Below are 15,726 nucleotides of genomic sequence, written 5' to 3'. Positions count from 1 at the left end.
TGTTTAAAAACATGTTGGGGGAGGAATAACACCACTTTCTACACTAGAGGGAGACAAACCATGTTATACCATATTCTCTTGGACCAGTGACTTAGATGGCCTTCTCAACTAAGCTTTAAAATGATCAACTTCATCCTATACTAAATTTAAGCACAGATTTGTATTAAGTTCTAGAGCTCTACATGAATACAGACTTGTCCATTTCCCATACTGTAAGAATACCTGAAAGACAACTTACCATTTTTCTAAAATTTTAAATGTTAGCCAAAGCACAGCAAACACTAGTTTCAATATTTATTTTATTAAGTACAAGTTAAGACAAGATAACCGTCAAAGATGTCAACATGTATTGCTATTTTTTCCACACATAAAGCCCTCCAACACAAATCCTCAGACTTGTACAAAGAACAGTCATGTGCTTACTTACAGCAAGAAAACCAAGTTCTTAACCTTGTGAAATCAAAAAGCTCAAGAAATGCAGACAGTAACAGACATGTTAAGGATTTAAGCACATCATCCATGAGCCCCTATCAGGTTCTGAAGACAGCTAATATCAGACAATGACAAAGCTGCAGTCCAAACAGTTCACAGATTTGTAAAAGGAGAGTTGGTGTAAAACCACTGCTATACAAAACAAAAAAACTGCATTTTGTGTTTTCTGAATATGGACCATGATGAAATCTAACTTATTTCATGTGAACTCACAAAACACAAAAACAAAACCTTAAGATCCCCTATATTCGCCAGTTTCATTTTCCTTCACCTTTGACCTCTTTGGTTTCTTTGTTCTTTCGAACCTCTTCCAGCTTCTTGTCCTTGAATTGAAGCAAAAAACTATTACTTTTTTTATTACATAAAAGTCAGCTATAAAGCCACATCACATTTACAGTACCTTCTCTTTGAACTTCTCATTCATGGCTGCCATGATTGCTGTACGGTTTTCTTTATTGGCCTCCATTTTCTGGTTCAATTTCTCTTCTGCCATCTTGCTGAAATTGTTGTTTTCTTCTAGAGCTTTCTGAAGCACCTCCTTTTCATGCTCACGCTTCTCTGCTAAGTGCCTCAGAACCTCTGCTTCATGAGACTAAGGGAAAAAAAGGGGTGAGAGAAAAGAATCTTTATCTATAACTCTCTCGATCTAGGAATGACATTGCCAGGAAAAAAAAAGTCATCAAAATGTACCAAGTTTACTCCAGTAGTAGATTGAACAGAAAGAACCCTTTAACACGTATCACACCCACCCCTGTACTTGTATGCCCCTTAACAATAAGTGCACTTTCTGCATCTGGACAAAATCTCATACACACATTTATTGTTGTGTAACATGCTTGTCATGTAAATGTAATATTGCATGTATTGTAAGCAGGGTAAAATGTCTGACATTGTGTAGATATGCACCTTGCGTCTCTCTTCTGCGGCTTCTAGTTTTCTCTGGATCTCCTCCAAGGAAAGATCTTTCTTCTTTGGAGAGGCGAGTGGGAACTCACCCTTGCCATCTGGAGCAGGACTCCCAAGGATGACCTCAAAAGCTTGACCTGATGCACGCTTGTCCAGCTCCTTGATCTGAATATCTGAAAACAAGCTTACTTGTTAATTGCGGATTTCAAGGATCATCTCTGCCTCATATCACCTGCCTATTTTTATTTATTTTACATGTGTATAAATACAAGAATCTTACCACTAATAGAGGCCATTGTTGCAGTAGATACAGGTCAAAGTATGCCTGAAAACAAAATCAGCAACATTAGGACTAGGCCTACATACATATTTATTGCACCTTCATCATGGTCATATTGTACACGTTTAACGTTACTTGTATAGCCTATATCTAAATGGGGAAATACCATACATGTATGGATTCTATATAAAGCTAAAAATTTATTTCAATTAAAAAACACTAGTCCTCACATAGCTTTTTGCATTTTTAGAAAATGAGTTAATAGTCCTCGTTATTTGAGTAGGCCCCCTCATGTCCCAAACAGCAGGTTGTCCGATTTTTGTAACTTCTGGAAAACTGTCTGCGTCTCCAAACCACAGCGAACAAATTAATAAGTTTAGTTGTCGACAGATTGTGAATTTGGCGCGCAAATATTTTCAACTTAACAACTTCGCGGGAAAAACTAGCGCGCATTAAAAACACTCACACTGCACCGCCTCCTTTCCGCTTTACCTGCACGTGTGAAAACCACATAAAATGGCATACTTCGTATAACGATAACGTTACACATTTTATCCGTTGTACGAGTTATTAAGCTAGAATAAGACAATAAGGGCACTTTGTGAATCAACAAAAGCTCGTTTTAGCAACGCAGAGAGTACAGATCCAAACAAAGACAGTCAAGCGGGACCGCGTGCACAGCTCCACCCTGCTCTTTCTACAGCTCCATGATCACACAATAACACATACAAAACACCATGCAAGCCTTCCATTTGAGCGGTACTCTGACCTGCAACGATGCTTTAATGCAGATGAATTACATGCACGTAAACACGACATTCACGCAGAACAATGCATACTTTTTGAAACCATGGTGTTTCAATCATATACTAAGCTTTAAACGGGCATTCTGACACATTTCAAATGCATGAGTTAGAGACTACTTTTCGAAATAGGTCAGAATTTGATACGTTTTCAATGTTGGTTTCAAAATACCAAAACAAACGAGATAACTAATAACACACACACACAAACACACACGTTTACTTACATCCTAAATCGAGACATGACGCCTTTCAATGTAGGTAACTTAAACCTTGAAATGGAGTGTTAGATTAACTTGATGCATTGACAAAAAATTAAAACATGCATGCTATAATATAAATCTACACGTTAATAATTCTCTGCATATGGACACATCGCATAAATGAAAATCCAGCCTGCCAATTTTTCAACGATTTTATCATAATAATCCAGGCACACCTACCTTCAGACAAAAAGATCCAGGTTTGATCACAAAGCTCGCCTCGCGCCGCTTTCTCGCCTCGATGCATGTCAAGTTCGCGCATAAAAGGGTCGAATTTATGTCGTCACATCATGTTCTTGATGCCAATTGGCTGCGCACACTGACTCCCGGAAAATGTAGTTCTGTTTCAAATAACAAGACGTTTACAAAACTATGCGGGGAAGAATTTATGTATTGCCATTTGTGCTATTATTTAGATTCAGTGGGCAACATTGGAAGACAGCCTATCTGAAAAAAAAAAGTCAAAACAGTTTCTTCTGATGAATAATTTGTCTATAGCCTACAGCCTTGTTAAAGCATAGCTTGTTTTTTGTTGCTGAATATATTTTAGATAGGCCTATAGGCTATATACAAGTCTAAGAGTTTCAAATATAGTTTTCCCATTTTTCTCTTTTTGTGCATGAAGATAATTACAAAACATTGCATTTTTCTTTTCTTTTTCTATCCTTTACCTTCAAAACCGTGTTTGTATGAATTAATTAAGTGACCATTAAATACCTGCAGACAGTGATACATGTCTCTGATTTCAATGTTGCAATAGCTTAATTTACGATAGTCATATAATTGTGTCTGTGTCAGTCAATATGATCAGTCTCATGAAAGCAAAAAATGAGGTGGACTGTCAGTCACTGCCTACATGAATAGCCTACAATTGATAACATAAACATAAAATTGATCATATAAACATCTGGTATCATTTCATGTCGTATTACAGATTACAGGCCAAGTCTGGCATCTGCTTTTTCACCCGTGTGTTAGCCATGACTGACTACTACATAATTTTCCATATTTGAAACTCCATAATGCTACAGAGCAAAGGGAAGTGACTCATCATATCACCATTAAAAAAATATTCCAGCTTGAGGATTTAGAGTAATACCTTTACCTGGGCGTGGTTGGACTGTAAAAGCTATATGGAAAAAATACTGTTGAAAACATTAATGCTGTGTGTTGTTCACAGTTGGGGAGTAACTAGTTACATTTAACAGCGTTACATAATTTAATTAAAAAAATAAATGTAACTGTTATCTGTTACAGTTACTGAGAAAAATGTGTAATTAAATTACCGTTAGGCTAATTACGAAAATGTTAACGATTTACAAAGGGGGTTACATGTAAATATTTTCTGTAAAAAGCTAGGATATGTTGAATAATATTAATTTGTTGCTTTGCCTGTTTTTGATGTGGACAATGCCTCCTGCCAATTAAAGGCTGTTAAATAAAGCAATGCTATTCTGATGCTTTTGATTGGCTCTCTTGTTTGAATTTGTATTTAATACTAAATACATGTATTAAATATGTATTTTAGCTCTGTATTGCTTGGTGCATGTCCAGTAGTTTATTTAACGATTTTAATCTCCATTCATAACAAATTAGCTCTGCTAGCTAGCTAAAGATGTTATTAAGAGCCACAATTCTATTTATGAACCCTTTGACAGAAAATATATATTGTTATGCCAGTGTTTCCTGTCATAGCTATGCAAATATTTGATTTCAAAAACAGTATCAAAGCTATTAAACTATGTCTTGTTATAATTATAAATCTGCATTTAACCTCAGAACGATCTCAAAGTAAAAATTGGTGCTAAAGTCTGATTTTGTGGCTGTGCTTTAAAATTAAATCTTAATGAATCTTAAAGGATTTTGAAAGTCTAACAGTAAGCAGTGTTGAGAACTACTGTAAGATTAACCCTGCCTGGTTTAAATGTTAGAAAATGATTAACAGTTGAAAACATTTGTTAGCAAGTAATCAAAACGTAATCAAATGTGATAAGTTAAATTTAATAAAGTAAATGAAATAGTTACATTACATTTTAAATAGAGTTACTTGTAATCTGTAACCTATTACACTGTAAAAAATGATCGTGATTTTAACGGTAAAAGACTGTAAAAATGCTACAGTGCAAAACTGTTAATTGGTTAACAGAAAGTTTCCTTACTATATACGGTAAATAACTGTGATAGATCTAACGGTACATTTAATGTAATTTTACTGTATAATACCGTTAAATTTACAGTTTTTGAAAGTGAAAAAGAACAACTCATTGTATAATTTACAGTGAAAAACCGTAAATTGACATTCCCACAATTCCCTGCGTGACACTTCACATTTTATGTATTTTTATTGAAATAACTATGTTTTTTTCTTAGTTTTCTTAGTTCTTTTCTAATCAGTTATGTACATTAGGGTTTTATGTCACATCTAATGTTGTTAAATTAATGTTTATTGCATTTTTATAATTTCATGTGTGTTACCGTGATGGTGTTTAATGTTTGTGCGAATCACACTGTGCAGCTTCTATATAATAGTATTAACTTTCTTGTGGAAGATTGCTTGTGATAAGCTTTGATTTATCACGTGACTCTCATCACTGCTGTGGTGATTGTTGGTTGTCAGTGTATTACAATGGTACAAAACAGATATTAATACTTCAATGGGTTGGTAAATTAACATTAAATCAGATTATGAAATACGGTTTATTACTGTAAATTTTACATTAAGTCTGTAAAACCAATAACGTTGATACTGTATTTTTGACGGTAAAGTTCTGGTAACCACAGCTGCCGGTTTTATTCCGTAAAAACAACGGGATTTTTTTTACAGTGTACATTTCCGAAGTAACCTTCCCAACACTGGTTGTTCAAATAAGTTTGAAGTAAAATAAAATACAAATGGATTATAAATGACCATGCTATGCAGTGTGGCATCTGTGTCTGTTAGAAAATGGACAGGGAACCTGAAAATAGCTTCTGGTTATTCTTTAGCTCTTCACACTCTATGACAGTTTGGGAGTGAAGGATAAAAGTAGAATTTTAAGCTTTGTAAAACGAAGCTATTTAATGTTAGGATATATTTAGCATCTCCTGTTCCCAGGCAAAGCACAGCGAAGCACTAATCTATCTCCACTGTAATGAGAGTCAGCCACATCTGACTGATTTTATAGCTATAATCCAATCATTTTTTGTTGTGTGTGTAATTTGTATGTGTGGAGCTGTATGCGGTCTGTGCTGTCACCATTCCAGTTACTATTGACCTGTGTTGTCATTATTACATTTGAATATCTTAATATTTAAAGAAATGTGAGTGGTGGTTTCCCATGCAAATTGCAAATTTTGCCACCACAATGCTAGGATTTTCTGGGAGAAGGCTATAGGACAGTGTTTAGACAGTTACTTATTTGCCCAGTTCGAAAGCAAGCCCCAAAATTTGCGGTATAATCCATGTCTGAGTTATGCACTATAAAGTTAAATACTCAAATTAAACTAATGGTATGAGCAATATGTTATGGTTATGTTTGCCTTATCAAATGCCAGTAATTGTCAGTATGTATACAGTGCATTTATTGTGCTAATTATCTCTGCATATCTGCAGTTTAGAGGTATGGTTAGTGTAAGGGGATAGAATATACAGTTGCCTTTCAAGGGAACAAGACGCTGCGTTAAGACGCGGTGGGAACGCTCTGCGTGATTGCGTCGTGAAGCACGTGTATAATCAGTCCAATGGAAGAGCCAGACGTCATAGGCGGGTGACGTCATAGACCAGGAAGCTATAAAGCACACCAGAAAACAGACCGCGACAGCTTCTGTTGCCTTCAGCAAGCGCTCTCTGTATACTGTCCTTGTCTATTTACTGTTGTCTGTCACAAGCACATTATCTATCTATATATATATATATATATATATTATAGCGAAACAAGAATTCAAGCGTTGTGTTGTCCCTTGCCCTCGTTTCATCACGGGTGGGGACACACATCAGCTTTGTGTTGCTTGTCTGGGAGTGGAGCATGCCCAGTCAGTTCTCGAGGGAGCTGACTGTGAGCTTTGCGAGAAGCTGTCCGTGAGGACGCTCCGCTCTCGCCGGGCATTCTTTGAGGAGGACGGTTCGGTTCGCACTCCCCGAGGTGCGGGTCCCGCTGCTGCCGAGGCACAGCGAAGGCTTTCATCTTGGGGTTCGCATATGGATCTAGTAGCGGGCCTTGAGACGGGCCCAGCCCTTTCTCAACCCTTACCTGCTGGATCCGGTGCCTCTGCCCAGGAAGGAGCACCATTGCTGAGGCTATCCAGTTCTGAGGATCTGGATGTCGTCAGTGTTGATATGGGGGATTTTGAGTCTTCGCCAGCTCATGCCTCCGGTGATGATGAGGAGTTTATGGAGGTTTTATCTCGTGCTGTAGCTAGATTAAATATTGAATGGCCAGCCGATGATTCTCAGAGTGTTACTAAGAAAAGTTTATTAGATGAAAGATTTCTACCATCTAAAACACAGCCTCCACGTCGGGGACTCCCGTTTTTTCCCGATCTCCACAATGAAGTTTCGAGATCGTGGAATAAACCGGCGTCTGCTGAAAAGAAAAACTACAAAGGACTACAAAACATGGCACAGAAAAGGACATAACAAAAGTCCACACAAGACAAGGGGAACACAAGACAGGAATCCTCCACAAGACTCCTGCACTGCTGGCGCAGCCCACGCTCCTTGGCCCTGGTCCGCCCACGCTCCACGGCCCAGGTCCGCCAACGCTCCACGGCCCAGGTCCGCCCATGCTCCACAGCCCAGGCTCGCCATTGCCATGTCCTGGTCCCGTTCCCCTGCACGGGCCTGGCCCTTCGTCCCTCCTCTAAGACCGCCTCTGCTCCTCCACCCTCCTGAACTGTTGTTTTTTGGTTTTGTTGAGCATTGTGACCCCCCATAGAGGGGGCTCCGGCGTAGGTCCGACGCAGAAGTATAAATCAGCCTTAAGAGTCTAGTGACTCGGATCTCGTGTATGAAGAGGCAGCGCGTAGATTACAGGTTTGCAATAAGAATCTAGTGGCTCAGATCTCATTTTTGCTGAGGCTGTGCGTAGATTTTGCGTCTGCATCTCTACAATAAGAATCTATTGGCTCAGATCGCACGCTTGCCGAGGCAGTGTATAATGTATAATATGCACAGGGAACTGGGTGGACGGGAATTTCCCTTTCTATCGTTCTCTTATGATTGTGTGCAAACTAATTATGTATTCTTTATTGTTTGAGATTATACTATGAAGTCTAAATTTAAAACACTATATTCAGCCTTTCACCTAGACCGATTCTACTTGTCTGGTTGATATTTGGATGCATTTGATTTTTGAAAAAATTAAATGTGTACTCATCTGATCTTTGAGGAATTAAATGTCTGTATTAACATTAATATGCTATAGAAAGGGTTCCTCCTCCCAGTAGGGAGTTTACAGCCATTACTTCATTGTTCCAAAGAAGGATGGAGGCTTATATTCAAACAGATTGTGTCACAGATTCAGTCCGAGGACTGATTTGTCATGATAGATTTGAAGGACGCGGCCTTCCATGTAGCCATCTGTCCTCATCACAGGAATTCCCTGAGGTTCGCGTTGGGGGCGAAGTGTACCAATACCAGGTTCTTCCCTTTGGCCTAGGAAAAAGGCCAAGGCCAGTCCCTTTGGCCAGGCCAGTCACTGACTGTTGGTTCTCAAGGCAACTGCATCCAACGTAATAACTTTTGGGCTCCTGTACATGAGACCCCTGCAGTGGTGGCGCAGAACTGTAGGATTTAAAATAATCCAAAATATTTTAAATGAACATTTGCTTTGCAAGACATTTGCTTGACTGTTTTCCACCCCCTCTTTCTACCACAAGGACCATTTGGAGTTGAGAGGCTGATAGTGATCAAGGCCTGTAGGCCAAGATGTGTGCACTCCGGGGGTCTATGAATTGTCACACCTTTAGTACAATGGGGGAATTTGGAATTATCTGATTAGTCTGCTTGAACGTCTCACATTTGGGTTTTAGTGCCATGGTCAGGGAAAGGATAAAAGAAGATTGTAACTCTTGCTCTGGCTTTTTTATGATCTGTCCTCTCTCTCTCTCTCTCTCTCTCTCTCTCTCTCTCTCTCTCTCTCTCTCTCTCTCTCTCTCTCTCTCTCTCTATCTCTCAGGTAACATTTGACATATATGCTTGGGACAATTATTGATATAAGTTATTATCATCTCATACATCTATTTTGTATCTATTTTAAATGTAACCATAACCATATTTTTCATTAAACCTTTTCAATTACAAATAATGTGCTAACTAGTTTTGATTTGGTATTGACTTTGAAGGGCTACCTCTAGGAATACAATATTGTCACTCTATATAGCAACGCTCTCCTACATATTAAGCTATTGTAACTGTGCTCAGTTCCGTCATTGGTATGAGTAGCAGTGGGTGACTGTAAAAGACAAGAAATGTACAGTTTTCTAACATCCTGCTGACAATTTTTCTTTAGTCATTCGGCAGTCTTGCAGCCTGAACCCCTGCAGGAAATCCACCCTTACAGAACCAAGGGGTTTTCTCTGATGGGAAATCTTTTCACATGATCAAGGTCACACGGTGATGCCTACATGCCTTAGCCACTTACGCAAACTGGCACCAGATCCTCCTGTGGGCCCATGGGAATTGGCTCTCTCTAAAGGCAATGTACATCCCGGGGTTTTTAAATCCAGGAGCAGACATCCTGTTGAGGCAGGGGCCGAGGCCCGGGGAATGGAGATTCAACCCCAAGGTGGTGGAGCTCCTATGTAAAACTTTGGTCGAGCGGAAGTAGACATGTTTGCATCTTAAGAGACGACACACTGTCCATTGTGGTTCTTACTCAGTCAGCCAGCTCCTCTGGGGCTCGACGCTATGTTGCAGACATGGCCAAAGTATTTGAATGTAACAAAGTTCGTTGTTATGGGAAGAAGGAGGCGGGAACAAGCGAACATTCAAACAAACTTTAATAAATAAATAAACCAATACAAAATGAAAGTAAAGACAGCAGCCCCTCACGGACGACTGTTGTCATATATAACAAAATAAAACACAACATTGTAACGAGTCCGCTCAGAGGGGAAATATTAAGAATCAATTATAACTGGTTATGATTAATTATTAGGTAGGAAATGGAACTATGGAAAAGATCCATTTAACTATGAAAAGAACCATCAATATTATCATTTTCAAAGCACCTTCTTAAATTGATACTTGCATTGCATGGCTTTGCAGTGGACACAATTCTTGATGTTGTTAAAAAATTGACATAGTTGACGGTTCCGTGAGTGTCAAATGTTGAAGTTGCAATCGTTTTCTTATCCGTTGGATGAAGAAGGTGATGAACTTGCATGGCTAGTTCGACTCTGTTCTGGTTGGAGGTTTTCTCTCTCTCCATAAGCACATGGCTGGTTGAGTCAAGGCCTGGCAGGCTGTGGTCACAGCTTGCAGGGGCCATGAGCTGTTTGGGGGAGGGGGTGTAAGCAGCCTTCACTGAAGTAAGCAGCCCGGAGGTCCAGCAGAACAAGAGATGATCGTTGCCCGTTCAGTGATGGTAAGGTTGTAGTTTTCTGGATTGAAGAAAAGGCAGTCTGACTCCATATGGGAGCGTGAAAGCATTGCCAACGGTGCTCATGGCCTGCTGGGCCCTTGGTGCCCTAAAATTGTCACCCGAATCGTCTATTGCAGACTGTCCGGAGCCTAATGCGTAATTTGCCTCGATGCGTTCAGAGGCTAAACGCTTTGTGATTTCAGAAGGAATGTGCATTCATATGTGTTCAGATGAACGACCCATGATTTAACCAGATACCCTACAGTCCCCCCTTTCATCGGATGGAGTCCTTGTGTGGACATTCTCGGACGACACTCATCACAATGGGTGGATGGCAGGTGGATCATGATGGTTGGGTAGCAGGTGGTTATCAGGGCTGAGGATTCAGCTCGATGAGGTTCGAAGTGGTTTCTGGCGTGGTACTCTCTTTCCGAGGGTTCCTTCGGAAACCTCCAGACACGGCTTTCGTGAGCTTGGCTGTAGATGTTGGCATCTCGTTGAGCCTCCTGTACAGGATGAAGGCCAAGCCCAGTGTCAGGGTGTAGTTGATTACCGTAGAGCTAAACGGCGCAGTGTCAGCTGCGGTCCAGGCTTGGACAACAGGTGAGGCAGTCAAGATGGGCAGTCGAGACAAAGCTTGGAGGGCTGTGTCGATAGGAGCAATGCCAATTAGCTGGGACCCCCCTTTCGCAATCCACAATTCTAGTTCTGGATCTAGGGCGAAGTTGTGGTTCTTAAAGAAGGATGGGATTTCCAGTTCTGATTGATACTCTTCGCTTGGAAGATGGTACAATGCCAGCTCATCAAGGTGGAGGATGGCACCTTTCGGTACTTGAATCTACATGCTCTCGTTGAGCAAGGTGACATGGGTGGCTGTGTCATGTTGGTCGTAGGTGAGTGTAATTGTGTGCACAGGAGTGTTAACGAGCCACCTGTTGCCTACAATCTCTGCTCGTGTCTCAGTGACTTGAGTGCGAGGCTTGGCTTCGGCAGGGAAGCGTGTGTCGCTGACCATGGGTTGCAACCCGCAGATTCCGTCAGTGTTGTCTCTGAGGAAGGGTTTTCTAGGGCAGAGATAGTGAATGTCTATGGTTAGGGTGCACATGTGCAGGTTTGGGGCCAGGTACAGCTGTGTGTCGCTGTCGTGGTGGGATGGCGCTACCCAGGGAGGAGGCAAGGTGTATTTGTAGAGGGTCAGTTGGCATGGTGCTGGTGGAAGCCAGCACGGTTTGCTCAAGGCTTAAGGGTCTCAGATACGGTGGGATTCTACCCATGGCTAAGCTGTCAATGGAGGAGTTCACCTCCCGCAGCATGTCTCTCATCAGGGCTGTGACCAGCAGAGTTTGAGCAAAGTCATTCTTGAAGACAGTAAACAGCTGTTTCATGGAGTTCACTGTCTGGTTCAGCAGAACGCTGTGAGTGTTGAGAATTACCACAGTTCCCTTCAATGTCTTGCCGATGGTCTGCAGGGATGCACTCTGTGTGGTGAGTTGCTGTTTTAGCTGTGGGATCTCAGTCTGAATTTCAGCCACATGCCGCCTCACAGTGGCTAGGCTTACTGCGTTGACACTGGACATACCAATGTTACACAGGGTTCCGACAGCAGCGGCGGCTCCGAGCAAAGCTCCTAGGAACCGTTTGGTGTGGCGGTCGTGTCCGCCTAACTTAGCTGTAAAGTGAGTACCTCGGTCCGAGTTGACTCTCAGTTGCCGTTCGAACCTGAAGAAGAGGTGGTTCATCAGGAGGTATGCCCTGGTCTGGGCAGTGTTGTTGGGCGCTGGAAGACACTCTACCCCCTTTGTGAACTGGCACACGACCGTGAGGAAGTACTTGTTGCCCCTCGTTGACCTGGGCAGAGGTCCTACCCGGTCGATTTGGAGGTCTGAAACTTTTAACTCTCTCCTTTCCAGCACTTTAGACACAGTTGCTCCGTTGCGCTTAAAGAAGATTAAAGAAAATAGTCCAACGCCGTGGTACAACAAGCACACCCGGGCCCTTAGGAGAGCAGCCAGAAAAATGGAGCGCAACTGGAAGAAAACAAAACTAGAGGTATTTCGGATTTCATTGAAGGAGAGCTCGATTGCTTACAGAGAGGCTTTAAAAGCTGCTAGACTGCTTATTTTTCAACCCTATTAAAAGAAAATAAACATAATCCAAGGTATTTATTTGAAAAAGTGGCTACACTAACGAAAAAGAAAGCTTCAAGCCCAGAAGTTTCCAAGAAACACAGCAGTAATGACTTTATGAACTTCTTCACTTATAAGATTGATAATATTAGGGACAAAATTATAACTATGCAACCGTCTACTACAGTGTTCTGTGTTCCTTTCTTAAAAGAAATGGTATCTGCGAGGATTTCCAGTCAGGTATTAGACCGCACCATAGCACTGAGACAGCTCTCATTAGAGTCACAAATGATTCGCTCTTATCATCCGATCGTGGTTGTATCTCTCTATTAGTGTTACTTGATCTTAGTGCTGCATTTGACACCATTGACCACAACATTCTCTTAAATAGACTAGAAAACTATGTTGACATTAGTGGAATTGCATTAGCATGGTTTAAATCATATTTATCTGACCGCTATCAGTTTGTAGCAGTAAATGAAGAGATGTCTTATCGATCACAAGTTCAGTATGGCGTACCACAAGGCTCAGTACTAGGACCGCTGCTGTTCACTCTGTACATGCTACCTTTAGGAGATATCATTAGGAAACATGGAATTAGCTTTCACTGATATGCTGATGATACTCAGCTCTATATTTCTTCCAAACCTAACGAAACTCACCAATTCACAAAATTATCGGAATGCATAGTTGATCAAAAATTGGATGACTAGTAATTTCCTACTACTAAATTCTGAAAAAACAGAGATTCTAATATTGGACAAAAAACTTCCACACGTAATAACCTAGAATACCGTCTAACACTTGATGGCTGCTCTGTTAAGTCTTCGTCGTCAGTTAGGAACCTGGGTGTGCTCTTTGATACCAATCTTTCATTTGAAAGTCACGTGTCTAGTGTCTGTAAAACCGCATTTTTCCATCTTAAAAATATATCTAAATTACGTCATATGCTCTCATTGACAAATGCGGAACAACTAGTTCATGCGTTCATGACATCAAGGCTAGATTATTGTAATGCTCTACTGGGTGGTTGCCCTGCACGCTTAATAAACAAACTACAGCTAGTTCAAAACGCAGACGCTAGAGTTCTTACCAGAACCAGGAAGTACGACCATATTAGCTCGGTTCTGTCAACACTGCATTGGCTCCCTATTAAACATCGTATAAATTTTAAAATATTGCTGATTACTTACAAAGCACTAAATGGTTTAGCTCCCCAGTACTTGAGCGAGCTCTTAACGCATTATAGTCCTTCACGTCTATTGCGATCTCAAAACTCCGGCCAGTTGATAATACCTATAATATATAAATCGACTGCTGGTGGTAGATCCTTTTCCTATTTAGCACCAAAACTTTGGAACAATCTTCCTAACATTGTCCGGGAAGCAGACACAGTCTGTCAGTTCAAAGCTAGACTCGAAACACATCTCTTTGACCTAGCATTCACATAACACTCTATAGCCTTCTATAATTCAATATTAGGCTGCTTAGATTAGGTCAGCCGGAACTGGGAACACTTCCCTCACTTCCCTCATATCCTGATGTACTCGTTACATCATAAGAAGAATGGCATCCACGGTAATTTTAGTGTCTTTGTTTATCCCAAGGTTTTCCCGCAGCCTGCTGGATCCAGGCCGTTTCCAGATCTGACGAAGGACTTTCGCCTGGACCTGATGACAATGCAGTGCTGAAGTGCCAACTAGCCTCCCCCTATGGAGGATCCCTATACCACTCTACAAATAAAGCGTTGTGGAATTTTTCGGTTCGCGTACCTACCCAAAGTGATAAGATAAAATAAAAATTCTGCATCAAAATTTATAGACAAGTAGTTTGTTTAGGCATGGTTTGTAAGGAATTACAAACCTGCGCACATATATTCAAACGCACATAACTGTAGAATCAATTCTTAATGCGCATGTGAACGCCATCAGCGTCTATCACAGGTTCACGTTTAAAGTCTGTTTAGAGAGAACGGTGTCGTCTTAGCGGCCCCTAATTTAATAACAAATGATCATTTAGACGGAAGGGAATCAATCAAAACTAACTTTAGCTGGAAAAAAAATTTTTCAAGAGCCACTATAAAACCAAACCAATCTCTGTTACCTTAAATTATATGTTTATCTCTGTAAAGCTGATTTGAAACAATCTACATTGTTAAAAGCGCTATATAAATGAGGATGACTTGACTTGACTACAGCATCGCATCAGGGAGTGCATTATAGTCTCCCTGAGGTAAAATTTTATTAATTTGTTGCCATAGGAGAGGAAGAATTTTGCAAACTCGTTACTTCATCTAAATCGACAACATGTATGTTAGACCCTATACCGACTAAACTACTGAAAGAGATGCTTCCAGAAGTCATAGATCCTCTTCTTAACATCATTAATTTGTCTTTGTCTCTAGGATACGTACCAAAAACCTTTAAGCTGGCTATGCTTGTTAAAAAAAACGCAACTTGATCCTACAGAATTAGTCAATTACAGGCCGATCTCAAATCTACCTTTTCTGTCAAAGATACTAGAAAAGGCAGTATCCTCACAACTGTGTTCCTTTCTTGAAATAAATGGTATCTGCGAGGATTTCCAGTCAGGATTTAGACCGCACCATAGCACTTAGACAGCTCTCATTAGAGTCACAAATGATTTGCTCTTATCATCCGATCGTGGTTGTATCTCTCTATTAGTGTTACTTGATCTTAGTGCTGCATTTGACAGCATTGACCACAACATTCTCTTAAATAGACTAGAAAACTATGTTGGCATTAGTGGAATTGCATTAGCATGGTTTGAATCATATTTATCTGACCGCTATCAGTTTGTAGCAGTAAATGAAGAGATGTCTTATCGATCACAAGTTCAGTATGGCGTACCACAAGGCTCAGTACTAGGACCGCTGCTGTTTACTCTGTACATGCTACCTTTAGGAGATATCATTAGGAAACATGGAATTAGCTTTCACTGATATGCTGATGATACTCAGCTCTATATTTCTTCCAAACCTAACGAAACTCACCAATTCACAAAATTATCGGAATGCATAGTTGATATCAAAAATTGGATGACTAGTAATTTCCTACTACTAAATTCTGAAAAAACAGAGATTCTAATTATTGGACAAAAACTTCCACACGTAATAACCTAGAATACCGTCTAACACTTGATGGCTGCTCTGTTAAGTCTTCGTCGTCAGTTAGGAACATGGGTGTGCTCTTTGATACCAATCTTTCATTTAAAAGTCACGTGTCTAGTGTCTGTAAAACCGCATTTTTCCACCTTAAAAATATATCTAAATTA

The 15,726-nt window shown here is 40.5% G+C and overlaps 2 protein-coding genes across 3 annotated transcripts in view; both read right to left on the bottom strand.

The window, feature by feature from the left end:
• Nucleotides 1-281: 281 nt before the first annotated feature.
• stmn1a (stathmin 1a) lies at nt 282-3,043 on the bottom strand. 2 transcript variants are annotated; one of them, XM_077200079.1, is made up of 6 exons: nt 2,925-2,986; nt 2,709-2,753; nt 1,679-1,723; nt 1,399-1,571; nt 893-1,084; nt 282-815 (listed from the first exon to the last, which is right to left on the bottom strand). In XM_077200079.1, the coding sequence occupies exons 3-6, from the start codon at nt 1,692-1,694 to the stop codon at nt 750-752; spliced, it is 447 nt and encodes a 148-aa protein (XP_077056194.1). In that variant the 5' UTR covers nt 1,695-1,723; nt 2,709-2,753; nt 2,925-2,986; the 3' UTR covers nt 282-749. The 2 variants fall into 2 exon arrangements, with proteins under 2 accessions (XP_077056194.1, XP_077056193.1); XM_077200078.1 differs by lacking the exon at nt 2,709-2,753 and having other exon boundaries at nt 2,925-3,043.
• A 12,374-nt stretch (nt 3,044-15,417) lies between these two features.
• Nucleotides 15,418-15,726, bottom strand: part of nkiras1 (NFKB inhibitor interacting Ras-like 1) — a 375,749-nt gene continuing 375,440 nt past the window's right edge. The window contains exon 5 of the transcript XR_013193650.1: nt 15,418-15,440. The gene's annotated coding sequence lies outside the window, so the exon portion shown is untranslated. The remainder of the gene's footprint in view (nt 15,441-15,726) is intronic.

Source organism: Siphateles boraxobius, unplaced genomic scaffold, assembly GCF_051911475.1.
Source record: "Siphateles boraxobius isolate OS27281-9 unplaced genomic scaffold, OSU_SipBor_1 43, whole genome shotgun sequence".
NCBI lineage: Eukaryota > Metazoa > Chordata > Actinopteri > Cypriniformes > Leuciscidae > Siphateles > Siphateles boraxobius.
Note: the sequence above shows the minus strand (reverse complement) of the source record. Positions and strands in the feature narration are given on the sequence as shown.